The sequence below is a fragment of the Ursus maritimus genome, unplaced genomic scaffold (genome assembly GCF_017311325.1).
Source record: "Ursus maritimus isolate PB19 unplaced genomic scaffold, ASM1731132v1 scaffold_14, whole genome shotgun sequence".
Classification (NCBI taxonomy): domain Eukaryota; kingdom Metazoa; phylum Chordata; class Mammalia; order Carnivora; family Ursidae; genus Ursus; species Ursus maritimus.
In genome coordinates, this window is record NW_024423786.1 from 32,861,553 (window position 1) to 32,885,474 (window position 23,922).

Below are 23,922 nucleotides of genomic sequence, written 5' to 3' on the forward strand. Positions count from 1 at the left end.
AAAAAAAAAAAAAACAAGAAGGATCCATGAGCCATGTGAGACACAGTTTCATGGCAAGGAAAACAGCTCCTCAGGAAATTCAATGCTAAATATTTTTAGATTATGGCATTTAGCTGTTAACTTATTCTCGTAACTTCATTTTCAATTTTAAGGAAGAAAATACTTACTTTTGTACACTTGTTCCAATATTAGTCAAGAATTCTTCCAGCTGTTCATTGAGATTTTCAGAACCCATCTTAAAGAAACTTATCTGGGGCAAGAGGGTGTGTGAGTGGGAGGATGAACAACAGAAACACACACATACAAGAAACACAGTGAATCATATAAACAATCTCCAAGATACATGGGAAGGTAAAGAACAAAGGAGTATTCCCACTTGTGCACTACTTTATAATGACTTCTACTGGGCTTAGAGCCACTGTAGAAACCAGACTTCAATTTCACTGTACATCTTTGTAAGCAATTTATAAAACTGGAAAATGTTAAAACATTTTAAATTAAGTTATATAAACTTATGTCTATACAAAGATAAACTTTATATTGAGGAATAATAAGCACTCATATTTGAAAGAATATCTGAATTTCTTTAAACTTTTAATTTTTAGGGGTGTGCCATCTCATATTACCCAAATTTACTCTTCTAGCCTCCTTCCTGCTGCAAACCTCTTGGGACACTTTGGAGTTCATCTATTATTTTTAACTCAGGAGTATGCAAGGAACAGGAGACAAAGTTGTCCATTCTCTTTCAAATCTGTTCTGAAGCTAAAGTGAATGGAAGTTCCATCAGTAGGAGTAACTGCAGAATTCACTTAGCTTTCTGTTCCCCGTCCCCCACCTGTGATGGACAAGGCCTAAATACAAGGTAAGTGGTTTCATTTACCTTAAAAAGTATGTGAAATCTTCATCTGCAAGGAAAACCATTCTAACTTCCTCAAAATAGCATTTCGATGACATTTTAAATTACTTTTGAAAACACAGATCCAAATAGAATATTTTGACCCTAGTTTGTAATACCCTTATACTTAACATAAGTATCAAACTTAATATAAAGTTTTTAGGACAGTTATAATCCAAAACACAGTACAGTCAGTATTTACCTGAGCTTGCATGTACCCAAGCAGAGGTTCTAACAATGCTATTTTCTTTTTGTATTGAAGAGTATTTAAGGCACAAAAATAATGCATCATGGTCTGGTGTTGTTTTTTTCTGGAAGTGTAGACATCTTCCGTTACTTCATACTTTACCTTTGGATAAAAACATTAAAAATGCTATTATTTAATTGTGTAATTATCTTTAGTAGTGGCTGTAGGGAAGAGCTTACCCAAGGAAAAAGATAGATCACCAGCAACTATACATCTTTATTTTCTGAGATAGTAGAAATCCTATAAAATATTGGCTAATTTTCCTGTCTTACTACCAACCATTCCATCTTAAAATCCATGTTTAAAGCAGAATTCTGCACATAGCTAAGAACTGAACTAAGTGTGCAGAGTCTACCACACAGAGAAAAGACAGACAGGGGCTTGGTATTAGCTTAGTCATTATAGTCTTCGTTCTCGGTCAGTTCATACCATACTTCCCTTCTGGTTCTCTCCTGCTGCTCCTCCTCTCTTGTATTTGTTTTCCTTCACCCACATTTAAAATATGTGTGCTCCTTTAAGTTCTTGTATTCAGACAACAAATATTTATTGAGCACCTATTATATAGTATGCATTAGGCTCTTCTCTCTTCTTGCTTTCCTTAGAATACCAAATCAAGTACTAAGAATATTCCAATACACCAATGACTCCCAAATTTTTCTCTCTCACCCTTCACTCTTTTAAAATTTTATTTATTTGAGAGAGAGAGAGAGAAACAAGAGAGAAAGCATGAGCAGGGAGAGGGAGAAGCAGACTCCCCGCTGAGCAGGGAGCCCAGTGCGGGGCTGGATCCCAGAATCCTGGGATCGTGACCTGAGCCGAAGGGAGATGCCCAACCGACTGAGTCACCCAGACATCCCTCGTCCTTTACTCTCCTAGGTGTCAGAGGAAGCACATCTCCAGCTGGACTCTGTGTGTGTGTGTGTGTGTGCTCGTGCGTGTGCACGTGTATAAATGTGCTGGACATGTACAAAGCTGAATATAGTATCTTTCCCACAAAGCCTGTTCCCATTTCTTAGTTTTTTGTTTTGTTTTTTTTTTTTAAGATTGTTTGAGAGCAAGAGCGAGGGGGGGGGAGTGGGGAGGGAGCAGAGCGAGAAGGAGAAGAAGACTCTCCACTGAGCCAGGAGCCTGATGTGGGACTCGTTCCCAGGACCCCAGGATCATGACCTGAGCTGAAGGCAGATGCTTAACCGACTGAGCCATCTAGGTGCCCCTGTTTCTTAGCTCTCTTAATTATTCCAAGATCCACCCCATCATCCAAGAATCACAGGATTCCTTTTTGATTCCTCCTCCTACTATAATTCTTGTCAATTCTACTTACAAAATATCTTCCAAAAGTATTCCTTCCTCTCCATTTCAACAACTACCTGAGGTTCTCCTAATGTCTTTGCAAACTATTCTGGTACCTTTTCCATTGGATTCCCTCTAGTCCTGTCCCCTTCACATTTCCATTAGTATTTTTATTGTGTAACACAATTGCATGGTGTTATCCACTTACAATCCTTTAAGTAGGATTTCTTTAAGCAGGCTGCCCACTCCAACTCAAATTTCAAAGTCACTGATGTAGTTACCTGGCCCCAAACTACTTTCTTGTCATCTCTACCATACCTCCCCAAATACATTCTATGTTCCAGACATACACAATTATCATAATAATTATTGCTAGGATTTAATAAAACTTGCTACAAGCCAGGTACCCTGCATGTATTATCCCATTTCATCATCACAACTACGGAGCTTTTTGATAGATAAAGGCTTAAAATTAAGTAACCAGAGTGTGACCTCAAGCAAATAAGTGGCAAAGCTGAGATTTGTCCTCCAGCAGTCTGACTCCACAGCCAGTGCTCTTTAAGCTTTACATTCTACAGAGTCTAACATGTGCTTCTGCAAAGACAGTTTTTCTTCCAGGAATGCNCTCTCCCCAATCCCAAACCAGTGACATTCACTCATCTTTAATGCAAATAGCAACTCCTAAAAGTATAGCCGTTCCCAATTCACAAAGGTAACTCAGTGTTAATTCATGTATTCTCTCCATCCTTGCATGCTGGCATCTACTCCAACTGTATGCCTTCACACAGGAAGCCTTCGAATAACTGTATTATTCACTCCCTGAGGCTAGGAGTGGAGCCTATTCTTACCCCATGGTACCCAACATATAGCAGATGCTCAAAATTTTTTCAAATAAAACAAAATTGGTAAAAGAATGCTTTTTAAACTACCTGGAATAACAACAACAAACCCGGAACAGCCAGAAACAATGTAAAATACAACAAAATTCATAGCTAGACCCTTTTTCTCTAAGGCAAAGTAACAAAGCAATATAGATCTCAAAATGTATGTATTTTATTAATATTTGTACCATCGAGAAATCCATGAACTAAAATTAGAAATGGAAAGCTCTTTGTACTGAACTTTGTGAGAAACTTCTCTTTACTGTGTCACGGTAGCTATTGCACAGCAAATTGTACCCAGTCGTGGATGCCCCCAAGTGATCACTGTGCCCCTACCAGCGGCTGTGCCCCTACCAGCGGCTGTGGCCAAGGCTGCAGACACCAACACAGACCACCTCACTCGCAAACATCTAGTGGAGATCTCGTTATCAAACCTTAGATTAGGCACTGAGAAAGAAATGAGCTTAAGGAACATCTAGATGGACTTGTCTTTGTTCTTTACTCAAATGCATTTCTCCTGAAATACAGTGAAATATTTCTGGATTTCACTCCCTGAAGAAGTATCAAAAACTATATATATATTCCCTGTAAATGAGGAGGTCCTCAACAGAATTTCATTCAATTATGTATGTAAGCATTCAACTTTTTAACCACTTTATCTCAGAAGACACTTCTGAATACATACATCGTCAAATAAAAACAGAACACACACAAGGTTATCAAAACACAAAACAAAAGGAGGCAAATGTTATCTACTGGGCATCAGTTACACTTTTGGAATAGTTCTATTACCAAATTTTGTCAGCAGAAAAATATTTTGTTCAAAGAGACAATTATTAATTGTCTGATAATTGTAAGAAAGGCTTTGAAACAACTAGAAGGAAAGAAAAAACTAAGGGCAATGTAGCAAAACATACGAAGTAACTGCAGGCTACTGTTTTTAAACAGGAAAAAGGTAGTGAAAAAAAATTTAATGTAACAATTGTTAATTGTGATACTAAAGGAGTAAGTATGTATCATACCTTGTCATTTTCTCTTTTTTTTGACAACCTGCTATATCTGTTAATTGCAGCATCATGATCTGGAAAACAGAAATAACTATTAACAATAATACAACAGTATTTAACCAAACTTATAAATGCTTTACATAGTCTTCACATAGGCATCTTCCAACAAACATGCTAAAGCAAGAATTCTCAAAATAAAAATTCTTTAACATATATTTCTCCACCCAAATGTTCCCACAAATTTCCCATGAAGTACCTTTCTACTTATTAAATTGGTTAAAAAAAAAAAATCTAAGGAGACTATACTCCATTAAAAGTTTTTTAAAGTATTTTATTTCATTTTTTAAAAGACTTTATTTTATTATTTATTTGCCAGAGAGAGCAAGACAGCACAAGCAGGGGGAGCTGCAGAGACAGAGGGAGAAGCAGGCTCCCCACTGAGCAGGGAGCCCAATGCGGCACTCGATCCCAGGACTCTGGGATCGTGACCTGAGCCGAAAGCAGATGCTTAACTCACTGAGCCACCCAGGCACCCTTAGAAGTATTTTTTAGTACAAAAATAGCAAATGCTCATTAAAGAAAAATTTAGAATATATAGGAAAACAAGGAAGGGAAAATATTATACCAACTTCTCTGGTATTATTAAGATAACAAACCACAAGATTTGATTTAGTTTCCTTTTAAATCTTTCTTTAGCACAAATAGTGCAACTTAAAAATAGCACTGATTTACATAATCTTTACTTACACTTTTAATTAGGTTCATTTTTTTTCAATTATTACATAGAATATGGCCACAGATTTGTGTTGATAAAGAAATGAATCACTGTGAGAAATAACTGTGTAAAGTATTAAGAACTTACCATTACTAGCAATCTGAAACACTTCCTTTAATGTCAGTATTTCTGGAAAAGTTCAAGAATCATTTCAATTTAGCATATTTATGAAATACCTAAAATTTTGTTTAGAAAACAATAACTACCATTTAAGCTATAACTTAACTTCCAAATAATATTTCATACTTCATCATTCAAAGTGAAAAAGTTATTCTGTTTCAGCTGGTCTATGGAACACTGACTATCCTTAGCAACAGTCACAACACCAGATCTACCTGCCACGAATTAGTAATATGACACAAAACAAATTTTAAAATCACTGCAAATTCTATGATATGCAAATATTCTGACTTAGTACCAGGATCCAACTCATTAATTCATTTTTTGATACTGACTCTAGTTAAGTTCAAATGCTGAATTTGAGAAAAAAGAATAATTAGTAAGATATGACATTCAGAAAAGGAAAAAAGAGAATTTGTTTCTTGACCTTGGAAATGACCATTCTTGAGGATTATCACCATAAATATTAACTCCATTTCTAAAATACATTTGTCTTTATTCCACGCATGATTTAAATACCATCCACTGACACGTTAGTTCAATGTTTTTATTCTCTCTACATATTCAGTAAATAAGTCCATACGACTGAGACTATAAATTATGAGAAAGCAGAGCCAATTCTATAAAACTTTCATTTTATCACCTAATAATCCTAATTCCCTTTGGGGAAAAAAAAATCCACCACAAACTACTAAGTCATGGGTTGCCAGATGTGCCAGTACCCCCACCTCCAGCCACTACAGCCCCTAAACACACCTGTGCCACTGTCACAGGTCAGGCCTCGGCCACAGCTCACTGGGCTCGCACAACTTCCTAATCCGCTTTCCTGGACATCAAATCCACTCTATCCCAACCTCCAAAACCAAAAGAATTGGGTCTACTTCTTCAAGGCCTCCATTGGCTTCTCTTTGCTTATAAACTCATGTCCAACATCCTTAGCATGATTTATTTCCAGATTTGTCTGTCACACCCCAACACATCCAACACTGCAGCCACACGGAGTTTCTCGTCAACCACGAAACAAGATGTGTCTTTCTATACCCCATACCTTTGTGCTTTCTAGTCCCTCTAATAGAACAATGACTATTCTCCTGGCAAATGCCTCTTCACTGTTCAATGTTCACGTCACATCCTTGGTGATGCCTTTCTGACACCCTCCTCTGAGCCCTCATAGTACCTTGCTCATTCCCTAATTATAACAGAATATCCTAATTACTATTTTACCCATCTCCTTCTCTGGGCTTTCTCGAGAGAAGTAACACTGTATTCATATCAGTATTCTTCTGTATCTAGTTTAACATCTAGCAGGAGCTCCTATAAGTATCTAGTGACACATTAAAGTGGTACAAGCTGTAGTCAGAAATGGCTAAGGTATACAGCAAAATGCACTTTACAACTATTGATCTGATGGCTAATGGAAGTAAACATAAACTTGACTTCATTACCTTTTAGATCTCTTTCTTTAAACTGAGTAATGGGAAACATCATGGCATCAGCAAGCTGAGTTGAAAGTACTGCATGACAAGAGCTAAGCTAGTAAAAGGAACACCAAAAAGGCTGAATAAATAACTATACAGAGACATTTAGCCAGTGTTATGTAAATTAAACAAAATCTAATAAACAGTAATTGATACATTTTACAAAAGAGAACACTGAAAATTATGTAATATACTATAAAATATTATACAGTAAAAAAATATCCATTTAAAACTCTTAAAAAACAGCGGATAACCTAGGATTTGGCAATGGTTTCTTACATATGACACCAAAAGCACAAGCAACAAAAGAAAATATAAATTGGACTTCATCAAAATTAAAACCTCTGTGCAAAGGATGTACCAAGAAAGTAAAAACACAACCTGCAGAAAGGGAGAAAATATTTGCCAATCACATATATGATAGAGAACTTGTATCTAGAATAAATAAGTCTTAAACTCAGTAATAAAAGATAAACCACCCAAATGAAAAATGGGCAAAGTACTGAAAAAAGTACACCGCACCCCCCCAACCCAGAGTGCCGCCATCAGCAGTTTCAGTTACCCACGGTCAACGCAGTCCGGAGGCAGCTGCTGCTCCTTCGGACATAGCGTCAGAAGGCCAACCGGAGCCTAATACTCCATCACAGAGCCTCCGGCGTTCACCTCCCTGCATCTCAGCATGCAGGCACTTTATCATCTCGCATCATCACAAGAAGGGTGAGTACAGCACAGTAAGATATTTTGAGAGAGAGAGACACACACACACCACATTCACAGAACTTTTATTATCGTATAATGTTATAATTCTATTTTATTAGTAGTATTCTCTCATTTTGTTAATCTTTCTGTGCCTAATTTGTAAAATAATCTTTATCGGATGTATGTATATATAGGGAAACACATAATATATACGGGTTCAGTACTATCCATGGTTCCAGGCAACCACTAAGGGGTCGAATGTATCCCCTGTGGATGGGGAGGGGGTATTATTATAGACATTTCTTCAAAGATATACAAATGGCCAATAAGCATAGAAAAAGGTGCTCAACATCATTAGTCACCAGGAAAATGCACATAAAAACTACAATGATATACCACTTCATACCTGCTTAAATGGTTGTAATAAAAATATAAATGAAAATAACAAATGTTGGTGAGAATGTGGAGAAACTGGAACCCTACATTACTGGTGGGAATGTAAAAGTGTGTAGGACCTGTGGAAAACAGTCTGGCTCAAAAAGCTAAACATAAAATTACCATATGACCCAGCAATCCCACTCCTGATTACATACCCAAAAGAACTGAATATTGGTGTTCAAGAAAAAAAGATAATAAAACAAAAACTTGTACACAAATCCTCACTGTAGCACTATTCCCACTAGCCAAAAGGTAGAAAACAACTCAAATGCCCATCAACTATCAATGGATAAATAAAAAGTGGTATATTCATACAATGGAATTTTATTTACCCAAAAAAAGAATTAAATTCTAATACACGCTGCAACACAGATAAACCTTGAAAACATTATGCTAAAGAAGACAGACACAAAAATCCACAAATTGTGTAAGTCCATTTATATGAAATATCCAACAGGCAAATCCATATAGATAGAAAGTAGATTTGTGGTTGCCAGGAGCTGAAGGGAGGGGACGTGGGGAGTGACTGCTTAATGGGCATAGGATTTCCTTTGGGATGATGATGAAAATGTTCTGGAACATCACTGATGATGGTTGCACAACATTGTGAGTGTATAAATGTAACCAGGGAGACATTTTATGTTATGTATATTTTACTACAATAAAAATATTCCATTTTCTATAATACAAAAAGAAATATTGTGACAATATTTTGCTACTATTTAATAACTATGAGTTATTAAAATATTTCAAAAAATTACTTTTTCAGTTAGGGGACTAGGAAAGACAGAACTATCTAATGGTTCATGTGAAAGGAAGAGCTTTCATTGCACTAGCTGAGAACAGTAATGGACTCCCCAAACAGCTCTCACCACCCTTCTTCCTCCTAGCAACATTTCACCATTCAGTTTATTAATCCTTCCATCCCAGACAGCCAATATCAGCCCTTAATTTCTCTAACCAGTCATCAGAACAAATCATTAAAAAAAGACCCGAAACTTAGCTATATCTCAAGTTTAACTCTTCCCTCCCTGCCTACATCAAATAAAACGGTGAAAGGCTGAATGACATGGACTGGGAGGAGAGAGAGCAGATCTCTATGTTTATCTCCAAAAACAATTTGTTCTAATCAGACAAAGTACTATTTTTATGAGACAGCCACTGAGATATGAGAGAGACACTAACTAATACAGAAATTAAGGTCCTTCTTTAAAACAGTAACCTTTTATTAGAGATTTGCTCATATAATCATAATACAATTTCCCAATAAAAGCTAAACAACTTGAATAACTTAATTATAAGACCATTTACTCAAGCAAAATAAGCACTTACCTCATCTATAACTTTTGAAAACTGTTGCAAAGTAGAGCTCATAACTTCATCATCGCCCCCCAATGGAAAACGCTGAAAAATGAGAAAACAGAGATGAGGTAAAGGTCCAGTGCTCTATGTCTCCTGTGAAAGATGTTATAATTTACATTTTAAAAAACAGCTGACCCTCAAAACACATCGGAGTTAGAAGTGCTGACCACCACATATAACTTTTAACTTCCCCAAATTTAACTACTAATAGCCTACTGTTGACGGGAGCCTTATCAGTAACGTAAACAGTTGATTAATACGTATTTTATATGTTACATGTATTATGTACTGTATTTTCATAATCTTTTAGAGAAAAAAAGTTAAGAAAATCATAAGAAAAAATAAATTTACTGTACTGTATCCAAAAAATCCATGAATAAGTGGACCCATGCAGTTCAAACCCATGCTGTTGGTTGACTGAAACTTTAAAAAAACTTTCAAAATTTTGAATAAGCTCTAAAAATGTCACTTAATAAGACTATAATTCGTACAGTCATAAACACTACTTAAAATGTTTGCTAAGCAACTAATTAATGTAGTACATACGAATGCACACCATACTAGGAGTTCAAAGACTTGTTTAGCTCCAATTACCAGCTATATAATGAGTAAGCCTCAGTGTCTTCATTTGTAAAAAGAAGATAAGTCAATTAACTTCTACCTAATTTTAATTAAAATTAGCTATAATGGAATTTCAACAGCCTATCAAAATTACTTTCTATGAATTCAAAAAAGCTTAGGATTCTTGATGAGAAATTCTATTTATACAGATACTGTATCACTGCATATTTTAAATTATGCTTTTAAAATTTTCACGTACAATACCTGTTTTTCATATTCCTTTAAAAGTTTTGAAGTCAGGTGTGTTGCTGCACTTAATTCATTCTGTGGGGCAAAAAAAATCAGCATTCAAATTAACACAATATTACTGATTAAGACAAAGTTTTAGTTGAAGATACCTATGCCATTTTTGTTTTTCACTTAACATAAATACTATACAACATGTTCTCTAAACCCCTCATTAAATCACTGGAAAGGGAACTACCATTAAAACACTTTAAAGGGAAACTCAAACCATGAAATAGATACCATCAAGGAATTCAGCAGTGTTCTAGGTGTACTTTTTTTTTTAGCTAATAAAAACTCAGCATTAAATATTGATAAAGCTTTAAAGCTAGAAGTAAACTGTACATAAACTTAGCAAAATCTTAAGAGATTCTACATTAATGACAAATTATTTCTCTCTTTAGATACTGAAACTATACCAATGCATTTATTTAATAACACACAACCAAAATATGGTTAGCCTGGTCATATAACACAGCAACATAGCCATATGAAGGAAATATTTTCAAGTTTTTTTTTTTTCCAGTGATGAATATAATGACAAATGTAACATTTCTTTTACATAATAATCTCTATGGTCAGGAATCAAATCTTGAGAGACCAATCACAAGGAAAAAAATTAAAAACTATCACAGCAACTTTTTAATTCATTTTTTTAAAGATTTTATTTATTTACGGAGAGAGAAAGTGTACGTGCACATGAACTGGGGGAGGAGCAGAGGAAGAGAAAGAATCCCGAGCAGACTCCAAGCTGAGCACAGAGCCTGATGCAGGGGCTTGACCTCACGACCCTGAGATCAAAACCTGAGCTAAAATCAAGAGCTGGACCTTTAACTGACTGAGCCACCCAGGGGGCCCCTCACAGCAACTTTTTAGTACATAATGAAAATGTGAGCCCAGAAAGGAGATAAAATGAGAAGGGGGAAAAAATTGTATACCTAATTAATCCCAAAGAAAGCTTATCACAGAACCCAGGTTGCTGTTAAGGCTTATAATTAAGTTACATAAACAGAGCCTCAAATCTTAAGCCTGCTCAACAACAAAAAAATCTAGTCATCTTCTTCTTAAATTCACTTCCCAGTACCCAGAGTTACATCTAATTTTTATTATCTGCGTGTCACTAAACAAACTACTTCCAAATCCTTTACTCAAAAAGGGTGAAGTGTTCCATAAGATTAAAAGCACAATTAGGGAAAACACTGGTGACAATATGGGGTTTTCAGTCAAATCTTAGGCAAAGATCACAATCAGTGAGTTTCAGTAAGAAAGCTCTTACTGTGTTTGGGTAGAAAGGGGGAAATGCTTCAATCTTTCTCTGTTGTAGAGCTACGAACTACACACTAGTAACTGGAATGTGAGCTCTCATACAAAACACTTAAAGTTCATGCATCCACTCAACAAATAGGACTATGAGCCCAGCACAGGGCTAGGCACCAGTAAACAAGGCAGATACTAGCCATATCTGTCCTCACGGGCTTAAAGAGTCATTTCAAAAAAAGCAGTCAGTCTTTAGGTTTTTACCTGTGCGTCATAAATCCGATGCATAGCTTGATACAACTGGTTCATATAGTTGGAAATAGCTGTAGCATCTTCTTCAAATACACCCAGTAAAGACCTTGTCTGTATAAAATAAAAGCAGTAAGTTTATATTAACCAATATATAAATCAAATAGAAAATTATTTTCTAAAGGAAGGAAAAATCCTAGGATATTGGAGCTCTAATAATTCTGAGTTTTAACCTATTTTCTCTCTTTTGATAGTAATGCCAAGACTTTGGAATTCTTTGTTCTCAATTTCACTTCACTAAAATGGAGGGATTTTCCAACTACATCACACAAAATTTATTTTTATTTTTTATTTGGGGGGGGGCAGAGGGAGAGAGAGAATCTCAAGGAGGCTCCACGGCCGGCGCAGCTCCATCCCACAACCCTGAGATCATGACCTGACCCAAAATCAAGAGTTGGACGCTTAACTGACTGAGCCACCAGGCACCCCCATCTCATAAACTTTAAAAGGAACAACAAAGATACACTTTTATGAATTAAAAAGTCTGTAATTAAACTAAGAACAAATCAAAAGTGTCCAAGCCTAAATTAACAGTATTCCATGCATAAATATTTTAAAGGACTTATTTCAGGATAACTCAATATTATCTCTCTTTTTTCATGGTCTCTTGTAGTAGTGCCAAACCCCTCCCCACCCCAAAATACCACAGTATCCCCAAAATAACATAGTACCCATCCCCACCATGGCCTAGTAAACGCTAACTTGGATTTTATGAGTACAGATTTTGAGGTTCTTTTTTTTCTTCTTCTTTATACTTAGCTATATTGTTAGGCATTTTTTTTTTTTTTTTACACAATAAGCATTTCCCCTTTATTTTAAGGGAAAAATTTGTAAGTAAATGTTAAGACTGTCAATAAAAAGGATCAGAGATAAGGAAACTCAGCATATCAAGGCAAACATGCTCACCTTTTCATATCACAAAGGCAAAGAAAGAATTAAAATACCAACAACTATTGAGGTAACTGCAGTTTAAAATCTAAAAGATGACCTTATATTTTTATTCTACAAATAGTTCATTCCTAGAAGGCAGTTTAAAAAAAAAAAAAAAACTTATCCCTTAGCTTCCTATTTTCAGAAAAGGAAGCTAAGTCAACATGGTTTAAAAAAGGGGGGGGGCACAAAACCATTATGTCTGTATATGAAATCCATGTTGTCAGTCCTCTATTTCCCCATGCGCCAGAGATTTAGATCTGACTGAATCTTTTCATTCTTTAGCTCTGTGGCCCCCTATTTTAAGATGTAAAAAAAGAAAAAATCAAGAAACCTTGTTTGACTAGTGCCATTTTTAAGAAAAAAATCTGCCATTTCATTTTTTGTTTCCCCAAAATTACTATTCTAATTCAAGGAATTACATATTTATGCAAAAACCTGTAGTAGATTTAAGTTAAAAAGATCTCCTTAGCCCCAGTGTTAAAAAGGGTTCCCTATTTAAAACTAATAATATCTAGTTAGCAACTTGTAAAAGTACATCAATATGGTAACATTTCATTGAATATATAATGGCATCCACTGTAAGCTGCACCATTTTTTTTTAAAGATTTATTTGAGGGGCGCCTGGGTGGCTCAGTCGTTAAGCGTCTGCCTTCGGCTCAGGGCATGATCCCAGGGTCCTGGGATCCCTCTCCGCTGGGCCTGCTTCTTCCTCTCCCACTCCCCCTGCTGTGTTCCCTCTCTCGCTGGCTCTCTCTCTGTCACATAAATAAATAAATAAATCTTAAAAAAAAAAAATTATTTGAGAGAGTGTGCACGAGTGGGAGGAGGGGCAGAGGGAGAGACTCTTCAAGCAGACTCCCTGCTGAGCATGGAGCCTGATACGGAACTGGATCCCACAACCCATGAGATCATGACCTGAGCCAAAACCAAGAGTCAGATACTTAGCCAGATGCTTAACTGACTGAGCCACCCAGGCACCCACTGCACCATTTTTAAATACTACTAAAACAAAACAGTGCCAACAATTAAGCTATGATTTGAGGTTTTCTAATGTCTTGCAATTTTGACTTTATATTTGTGGAAATGAACCTCTAGACAGAATTTTGTATACAACTCCTATGAACATAAAAGGAAAACACAAACAGCATAAATTTATTATAACCCTAACATTTCTTCAGAGTTCAATTCTTATGAGTCACTTTTGGACATAAGAATCATCAATATCCATGTTTTCTCATCCAACATTACTCCGTGCCATGGGGGGTGACAAATATTTTTTAAAAGTGTTTCACTTCTGTCTCCAGTATTTTCTTCCAAAACACTGATAAGCATTCAGCAAATTTTGATGGTGGCACTTGGCTTCATCCCAGGAGTCAAAGGAATATCTTCAGACAACAAAGAGGACTGATGGTCCGTCAAGTGGTTGTTAAACTGAGCTGTTGAATGCTGAAAGGCTGCACTTGACCAGTAATGCCACTAGGAGAAAACCACGTGTGCACATTTGCAACCAATTACAAATAAATCATCAACTGTATGGGGGGCATCAATCTCCATATCAGACATGTTAAGATGTGGGGGGAAAATATGTCTCACAATCTGTGAATATTCCTTATTATATCAAAGAAGTCTCCAGTTGGGATTAGAGTTTTATCTTCACAGTTCTAGCACTGATGAATCACTGATATTTATCTACACATAAAATCAATTATTTTTAAAAGATCATATATCTGTTCTTATTAACCAGCAAGTTTCATTTTGCTCCAGATTTTCAAAACAATATAGAAGTATGGACAAGACATCTAGTGTAGCCTTAAAGATTTCCTGTCTCAATAAATAAGATCATTTGCAGAATGGGAGATAATTAAAGGTATTTATGTCCAATCAACTAGATTTGAACTTGCAAATAGCCCTCTATTTTAATACTTACTAAAAATCAAAACTGCAATTTAGCATAGTCTTCCATCACTCCAGGCCCTAACTTTTTTACATAGCAACTGACAGGGCACTTTTGATTAGGATCAAATGATCTAAATAAAAACTTATCTGTATCAGGAGCTTTAAAAGTTTTCATACTCTTTGTTATTCGACTTCTTGGACTCTAGCCTAGATAAATAGTCCAAATGAGAACAAAAATTTATGCCCCAAAGCATTAACCTCAGTGCTATATATAAAAACAAAACTTGTGAAAAACTCTCAAAGCCCAACAGTAAGACAACTGTTAAGTCACTTAAGGAAACGCAGCTTTCAAATTTTTTTACTCAGAATTTAATAATATGTGAACATACTTACACTACAATGTTAAGTTAAAGCCGAATAAAAATTGTTATGCACAATATAACTTCAAATACGTTAAAATATATAAGAGAAAACAAGGAAAAACAGGGTTTGCTGCTGGGTGCAGGATAGGTAACTGTTTCTGTACCTTCCTATTTTTCTGAAGCGCGTAACTATGATTTTTATAATCAGGTACAAAAATAAAAGCATTCACTATAACAGCTGAGATTCAGAGAAGTTGAGTGATTTTCCCTAAAGCAAGTGAAGTGGCAGTGAAGACTAAAAGTCCATCCTGAATCCCAGAATCCCAGGCTTTCCATCCTACAACAAATTCTCCCTAAGTATTACTTCCAGGCATCTTCCCTTTTTAAATCTCATTTGTCCCAACTAATTTTTCCAAGTAAATATTACCTAGTTCAAATTATTATAGAGATTGAAAGACTATCAAGGTGGCTATTTTCATTAAAAATGACTATAAAACTGGGGTGCCTGGGTGGCTCAGTCGTTAAACATCTGCCTTCAGCTCAGGTCATGATCCCAGGGTGCTGGGATCGAGCCCTGCATCAGGCTCCCCGCTCAGTGGGGAGCCTGCCTCTCCCTCTCCCACTGCTTGTGCTCCCTCTCTCGCTCTGTCAAATAAATAAGTAAAATCTTTAAAAAATTACTGTAAAACTGATACTAATATGACATGTACTTGTAAAAAAACAAATGAATGCTCAAGTTGTAAACTAATTGTGTGAAAAGTTCAAGAAATTAGTCTGATGAGTCAGATCATATCCTCCTCACAAGTCATGGCGAGGGCACCGTGCTACCCATTCTGGACTGTGTATAATCTTTATGGGCTATAAAACCAGGCCAGGTAAGAAAAGGTAAGGCAACCTACTGAGTCTTATATAATAGTAGTAAAATGACAAAGTGCAACTGACCAACACATGCCACAAAATTTTTACAAAACATCTGAAACAAATATAGCTTCTAACTTTGTACTACAGAAATCATTAAGAATTTTGAACTAGCTGGGGCGCTTGGGGCATCTGGGTGGCTCACTCATTAAGTGTCTGCCTTCGGCTCAGGGTGTGATCCCAGGGTCCTGGCATCCCTCTCCGCTGGGAGCCTGCTTCTTCCACTCCTACTCCCCCTGCTCGTGTTCCCTCTCTCGCTGCCTCTCTCTCTCTCTCTCTCTGTCAAATAAATAAATAAATAAATAAATCTTAAAAAAAGAAAAAAAAAGAATTTGAACTAGCTATCCTGGCAGTCAAGATAAACCAAGATGTGGGTTTCTCTCTGTGTCAGTTTAGGCTGATAAGAGAACATTACAGCAAACAACTGGCTTGTGAAGATTACTTGCTACATGGGGAAAAAAATCAATTCCACAATCGGAGCCTGACTTCCACTAGGCAATTAAAATTGGCACAAAGTCATGGCAGACGTCACATAGGCCAGCGGCATCGAGCCCCTTCTTCCTCATCTTTTAGGGCCATATTAAACTATTAAGGCACACATGAAATGTGTGCAATTGTAGTTCTGAATGAACACCATTTCCGAGGTAGCCAACCAGCAACACCGTCTTAAATCGCTTAAAGTGTCGTGTAAAAGACAGGCTTAGGGATGATTTTTCTCAATGTAAGTTACAGCGCTTATCAACATGTTTTTAATATAATTCATTTAATGCTTCAATATTGAACACGTAACAAACTGTTGTTTCCCTAGACTGACTGAGGCTAGAGCAACCACACTAGCATTACCCCCCCCCTCAAATGCACGAAACACGGGGCTTTTATTTTGATGAGTTTATTAGGGCCAAGTCTGCACCATGCCGCGCAGCAATCCTGGAGCCGCGAAGGCGCCGAGCATCACAAGCCGTGCACAGCTCGAGTGACAGCGAATAAAGTCGCGGCCACAACAGTGGACACAGTCCTCGGGGAGGCTCGGAAGCACATGACGGGCTTCGCCGGTGACTCTCCACGCGGACAAATCAGCAGCCTTCCAGAATCTCCCGAAGAAAAACTACCCATTTCCTTCCCTAGCTTGCTCAGAAATCATGGAGTTAAGTCTACGGGGTTTTTTCTCCTTCAGCATTTCCTCCGAGGAGACCTTCGGGGAGGAAACCCCAGGACCGGAATTTATGACCTTACATGACGGCGATAAAAACTCACCTTTCATCAAACACAAGGGAGCCCCGCGAACGTACGTGACCGCGGGGCCCACGAGCGAAGGCGGCGGAGGTTCGGTCGCCGCCCGCCGACGTCCCAAACCCCGCGCGTGCCTCTCGGCCCAGCCGCGCAGGCCCACGCGGGCCTCGGGCTGACGGCCGGGCCGTGGCGGCTCGGGGCGCGGCCCGCGACGGGCGGGGACACTGGGCTACGGCTCCCACCTGGGCCGGGGCGGGCACCTGCGGCGGCCGCGGCCCCAGGCCTGGGGTCGGCCCGCCCTGCTCTTTCCCTCGCCTCGCACCGTCGCCCGCGCCTCACCTGCGGGCTGTCCTCCAGTGTCTCCTCGATGGGCAGCTTGTCGATTCCCGGCATCGTGGCGGAGAGAGGGCGGCGGCAGGAGACACGGCAGCCGCCCACAGCTACCCGCGCCCGCCCGCCTGTAGCAGCTGACCCCGACCCGCCCTCTCTTACAGGCGCGGCCGCCGTCGCCGCCCGCGCCGCTCTCTCCAGGCGCCGAGCGGCCGCGCGGGAAATCCCGCCCCTTCGGCCTCACTGCCCCGCCTCCCGGCGCGCCCATTGGCTCGCGGCGACGCCCGTCAGCGCGGCGGGGCTGGCCCAGAGGTTCCTCCGCGGCGCGGGGCTCCGCTGTGAGCGGCGGCCTTGGGGGTGGCGCTGCCTGCTCGCAGCGACCACGTACCCTGCGCGCGCGTTTTGATGTAGATTGTAGGGGACGGTCTATCCCCCCCCCCACACACACACACACAGCGAACGTTTCCGGGAACCAGAGCCTCGTTTGAGGAGGACCACGCTGGGAGTTTGGGGCGGCTTTACTTCTCCCGCAACATTTTTCATCCGAGACCACGGAAGAGGCCCTACTGCCGGGGGCCTCTCTTTGGTTGTTTAAATTATAACGTTCCCAGCCCGGCCCGGAGCGTCCAGTCTTCTCCCCACCCCCCCTCACCCTCCAGCAAAATGGTGTTAGCTAACTCAGATGTCTGTGAGATCCCAAACTGTTGTCATTAACAGGGTTTTCCAGTAGATTACGGACAGTAGACTCGCAATTTTTTTTTTTTTCTGGGCACTTGGGTATCAGTATACTCAGTTAAAAACAGGTGACTTTGTTGTCAATTCATCAGTTCTTACCTGATCTTGAAGGGCTATCGTGCCTCAATTCACACTTACATATTTCTTTTAAATCACAAATGAAAACACCTTTTAAAGATCAGGATACACTGGCTAATTATGTCCGTAACTGATTAGCATTTCTGTTAGGTCAAAAAGTTCTGTAAGCTTTAAATAGCTTCTTCAGCATCTAATTTTACAGTAGAGAAAAGTGAAGCTCTAATTCCAAAACCTGGTCTGGATTAGAACTCCTAGTTCTTTGTCCTTCTTCCCCAACCTCACACTGCCTCATTTATTTCTCTGTGGAGTTATAAGAAGTTTTCATCAGTATACAAAGAAAATGGCGAAATCATAAGTGTCTTATAAAATTCTAGCCATCAGGGACACCTGGCTGGCTCTGTTGGTAAAGCATGTGACTCTCAATCTTAGGCTTGTGGGTTTGAGCCCTACACTGGGCGTAGACGGTACTTAAAAGAACAAAATCTTTAGAATAAATAAAACTCTACCCATTAATCTAATCAGCCCGTTCCATTTTCATTCAAGAAATATAAGAAATGCTGAGTAAAAATTATTAGTTGCCTGGTTCCACAGATACACTGGAACAAATCCAGATACAGTAGAACAAACCCAAATACGGGAACAGGAACGGAAATTACGTATTTTAAACTAAAATGCTAGATTTTCCCATGATCTCTTGAAGGAAAGATAAAATCTGGTTTTAAAAGTTTTACGGAGTAGATTGCAGTATCGTTTCACAGAATTACCCTTAGTGTTCTAAGCCTTAAATAAGAGTTCTTCCCTTAAATTGTTTATCAACTACTCACCCCCTGTACGAGATTTTTAGCTTCTGAAAGGTGGTTTGGAATCAGTTCTTGGTGTTCCTAGTTCCCAGATGCTTCAAAGTACTCAGCAACCTACAGATTCCAGCAACCCAATCTTTCCCTTGATATTTGTTTTCTACTCTGTCAGCACAGTGGCATGAAACCTGGCTCTAAAGAAGAAAGATTTTCCAAGGTAAGTGACCTTCTTGGTTGAACTATGATTTAGTTTATAAATGAAGGAGAAGAAAGCTTGTAGCAATTGATAAGTATCAAGAGTAAGTGACAAGTAAAAGCAAGTGTAAGAAAGAAGAGTAATTATATGTTGTAACTGAAGGGGTTTGGCCAGTTAACTTGGCCAAACCAAACAATTCAATGAAAAATTCTGTTAGGTATCTGAGTTATCTGGGTGGTGTACTATCACCAAGTTAAGTGGTTTCCTTTTTTGTATTTCTGCTCATCTAAACTGTATTTTTGTAAAGGATTCTCAAGCAGCTATCAGGGAGTGGCAAGAAATTCTTGCCAGGTTTAACCAATTAAAATAATGAAACAAACACAAACAACGTGATGTTCAATTGGATGGAGAGGCAGTTTAGTCAAATTATAAAACGAGAAAGAATCTTACCAGGCCTTCTTTTGGGATCCTCTATCTTTAGGCTATTGTACACTCTCCTCATCCAAAAAGATGATAGTATGTATTATTTTAAAACATTTCTAAAACTACAGAATTCACAGTCTCCTTTGGTAACCACTTTAATCAGCCTAAATTGTGTACAGTTTACCAAGCTCAGTTGCTTTTATACAGGAAATGAGGCTTGTTCAGAAAATGCCTCAAGGGTTACTGGAGACTCCTGTGGGTAGGACAGTAAAAAGTTTGGCCAGCTGGTTAATTTTATGGAAGGCAAGGCAGGATTAAACAACACCTACTAAAGAATTCTTTGAGATGTTTCACACATATAATTCATTGAGATGTGTCCATATAATTTACAACAAAAGGACATATAATCTTGTAAATAGATTTGTTAATTATTAGCCTCCTAAAATTATATTTGATCTTCTCATAATTAGGTTTTTACGTGATACTCCTTGAAGTTCTGGTCTGTGGTCTATAATAGGAAAGAACCCAACAACCCAGATGATGCTGGTGCTTTACTTTTCAAAATTATCCCCATAGGTTAGTGGTTACCAAACTCATGCACACGCAAAAGTTATCTTGGGGCGGTTGTTAGGGTACAGATTCTTGAGCCCAGCTGGGAGTTTCTAATGCAGTAGGTCAGAGGTGGGGCTGGGAATCTCCCCAGATGAGTCCAAAGATTATCTTCAAAGCACATGTTGAAAATCTCTATCCAAAACAGAGAATAACCAGGGGCACCTGGATGGTTCTGTTGGTAGAGCACGTGACTCTTGATCTCAGGGTTGTGAGTTCAAGCCGCACATTGGACGTAGAGATCACTTAAAAATGAAATCTAGGGGTGCCCGGGTGACTCAGTCAGCTAAGCGTTCAACTCTTGATTTCAGATCAGGTCATGATCTCAGGGTCGTGAGATCAAGCCTCACATGGGGCTTGGTGCTGGGCAGTCTGTCTTCCTCTCCCTCTGTCCCTTCCCTCCTCTTTAAAAAACAAATAATAAATAAATAAATAAATAAAACCTTTTTAAAAATGGAGAATAACCACTTCCCTTTCCCAAATAAGCTTGTATTTCAGAAAATGCAGAGTCATGTAAACATTTAGGAAAAGGGTTTTTGGTTCCAGTTGAGGATGGTGAGAGGGACACCATTTCCAGAATCACCTGAGAGCGCTTGGGGATCCTCCTACTCGCACATATCCCCTTAAAAACGCCACCAATCCGAAACAGAGGTATTCATATTCATAATGTATAATGCAAATAATTCTGGATCTGCCTAATAAATCACTCCTTAATGCGACCCACTTTAATAAATAACTCCGTTGTTTTCTAACATCCAGCTGAAATGAGTCAAATTCAAGAAATGAGTGCATTAATTGGTGTTTTGGGAACTTGAGTCCCTTCCACCTACTTTGAAACATTAGAATCAGCGGTAGAGTTGGGAGAAGGTTTGGACAATGGGAAGGTAGAATCAAAAGTTCTGAGTTGGGTGGGCAGCAAAGACCGCCTGATCTTCGTTGTGCTCCTGCACACGGCCCTCTGCCTTTGATCTTGATGTCAGTGTTGCTTTTGATCTTTGCCACAGCATCTCTTGAATGTAAATTTGTGGCCAAAACATGAATCCTTCGGCAAATTCTATAGCTTCTACTTTCTTAATCGTGAAAAGGATAAAATTTTATTTTTAGGATAATTGTACATGCCTTTATTTCCTTATGGTTGCCTTGATTCCTTTTTGGAAGATGAGGACGTTAATAAATCAATTTCTTTGACCAAGCCAAGAACTTTGAAACAAACAGCGTCGTTCACTTCTTTGGGAAGGTGGATAAAACCGTGGGCATGAGCTCATGGACATGGCATATGGAGCCAATCTAGCTGGCTTTGAATCCTGGCTGTACTTTTTACTAGTTCTGTGATTTTTGTCAAGGTATTCAACTTCTCTGTGTCTCCATTCCATCATGTGAAATACGGGGCTTAATATAGGGAAACTACGTGATAGGGTTGTAGAGATGATGATGAACTTTCAGAATAGTGCTGGGCACAATAAGCATTCAGTAAAAATGAGCTAAGTATCCTTTCCATTATTTACCGTTAAAAGTTTAGTTAAGTAATCTCTACAACCAACATGGGCCTTGAACTCACAACCCCGAGATTAAGAGTCACATGCTTGAGCCAGCCAGGCACCCCAAATATTAAATGTTTTAATGCCTTTTTAAAAGATGTGTTTATTTATTTCAGATAGAGAGTGTGCATGAGGGGGGAGGGCGCCCCGGGGAGGGCCCCCCTGGAGAGAGAAGCAGACTCCCTACTCCGGGCTCAATCTCACAATCCTGAGATCGTGACCTGAGTGGAAATCAAGAGTCGGAACCTTACCTGGCTGGGCCACCCAAGTGCCCTGCCCCTTTAATGCTTTTAAAGCAGCTTTCCTTTTCTTCATTTTTCCTCTTTATCATATCTAAAGAAACAATACTTTCTAAATCAGAAGACTGTGCTCATTATCCTAGAGAATCCAGATACTATTTTAAACAATATTCCCATTACCCTTGCTAGCATTTTTCACTTTGATTTAGGGGTTTTTGTGGCCAAAACAAAAAATTTTAAATCAACAAATATATATTGTGATTTTTCTGGAGAAATGGTGTAGGTACCAAAAAAGTAGAGGTTCTTACCCTGTTTTTATATTCTGGGGGTTTTGGGGGGGGGAGTGGGGAAGGAGACATGCTAAGACTAAAAGACATCAGACCTTGATGACACTTTTAACCCCAAGGAATTCTGGGGAGCAACAGGCAAGTCAGAGAAGAGATTACTCTTAGAGAAGTCAGTGTGTCCCATGACTGGTTAATCATTAAAAATTTTTAATTTTCACAGAACCACAGAAGACAGTAAAAAAGAGTGTGAATTGATTAAGCCAGTACCGTTTATCCCAGGGCTAACTTTAAGTCTCAGGGTTAAATAGAAAGCACCTCCTTCCAAGAACACTAGGTGGTGCTCTGAATTTAGTTTTGGGACTCAAACTGCTTCAGGAAATGGCTGTCTTCGACCAGCTATTTATTAGGTAATGAACAAAATATTAAAAATCCCTGCCCTTGTGGAGCTACAATTTAGTGGGATGGTAGGAAGAAAGGCAGACAATAAAAAACAAACATAGTAAGTAGTATTAGGAGCACAGTATATTAGAAAGTGGTAAGTGCTGTGAAAAATAGAACAGTGAACATAGGGTGGGAGGCAGTTCTAATTTTAAACAGGCTCATCAGAGTGGGCTTCATTGAGAAAGTGAGATCGGAACAAAAACTTGAAGGAGTCACTGGAGTGAGTCACTGGGGAGAAAGTATTCCAGGAAGAGGAACCATCAGGGTAAGAGGCCTTAAGCCCTAAGGCAGAAGTGGCCCAGGCTGTTTTAAGAATTTCATAAAGCATCTTTTCATGTGTCTGTTGGCCATCTGTATGCCTTCTTTGGGAAAATGTCCATTCAGATCCCCTGCCCATTTTGTATTTGGACTTTCTGGGTTTTTTGGGTGTTAGGTGTGTAAGTTCTGTATATGTTTTGGATATTAACCCCTTAACAGAGAAATCACTTGCGGATATCTTCTCCCATTCTGTAGGTTGCCTTTCTGTTGTGTTGATGGTTTCCTTAGCTGTGCAAAGCTTTTTACTTTGGTGTGGAAGACATCCAGATGGCCAACAGACACATGAAAAGTTGCTCAACGTCAGTAATCATCAGGGACATGCAAATCAAAACCACAATGAGATATCTCCTCACACCTGTCAGAATGACTAGTTTCAAAAAGATAGCAAGTGTTGGTGAGGATGTAGAGAAAAGGGAACCCTCATGCACATTGGTGGGGATGTAAATTGGTGCAACCACTACACAAAACAGGATGGGGGTTCCTCAAAAAAATTAAAATTAATAAATACCATATGATCCAGTAATCACACTACTGGGACTCTAAGAAAGGTACATATGATAGCTATCTAAGATATCTAAGAAGGATATCAAAGAAAATAAAACACCAATTCAAAAAGATATATGCACCCCTATGTTCACTGCAGTATTATTTACAATAGCCAAGATATGGAAGCAACCTAAGTGTCCAATGATAGATGAATGGATAAAGAAGATGTGGTGTGTGTGTGTGTGTGTGTGTGTGTGTATAATAGTTAAAAAAGAATAAGCAATAAAAAAGAGTGGAGTCTTGCCATTTGTGACAACATAAATGGACTGAGAAGTTATAATGCTAAGTGAAATAACTTAAAGACCGATACCATATGATTTCATGATTTATTTATATATAGAATCTAAAAAAACAAACAAACAAGCAAAAAACCAAAACCCAGAAACAGACTCATAAATACAGAGAATAAACTGGAAGTTGCCAGAAGGGAGAAGGGTTGGGA

General features: G+C 38.7%; 1 protein-coding gene across 1 annotated transcript in view; it reads right to left on the bottom strand.

The window, feature by feature from the left end:
* APPL1 (adaptor protein, phosphotyrosine interacting with PH domain and leucine zipper 1) overlaps positions 1 to 17,499 on the bottom strand; it is a 34,214-nt gene extending 16,715 nt beyond the window's left edge. The window contains exons 1-9 of the mRNA XM_040628656.1: positions 17,283 to 17,499; positions 11,560 to 11,658; positions 10,018 to 10,077; positions 9,163 to 9,234; positions 6,661 to 6,748; positions 5,183 to 5,224; positions 4,336 to 4,394; positions 1,098 to 1,244; positions 168 to 250 (exon numbers count right to left, since the gene is read on the bottom strand). Coding sequence (XP_040484590.1) covers positions 168 to 250; positions 1,098 to 1,244; positions 4,336 to 4,394; positions 5,183 to 5,224; positions 6,661 to 6,748; positions 9,163 to 9,234; positions 10,018 to 10,077; positions 11,560 to 11,658; positions 17,283 to 17,336 — 704 coding nt within the window. The 5' untranslated portion in view covers positions 17,337 to 17,499. The remainder of the gene's footprint in view (positions 1 to 167; positions 251 to 1,097; positions 1,245 to 4,335; positions 4,395 to 5,182; positions 5,225 to 6,660; positions 6,749 to 9,162; positions 9,235 to 10,017; positions 10,078 to 11,559; positions 11,659 to 17,282) is intronic.
* Positions 17,500 to 23,922: the final 6,423 nt, after the last annotated feature.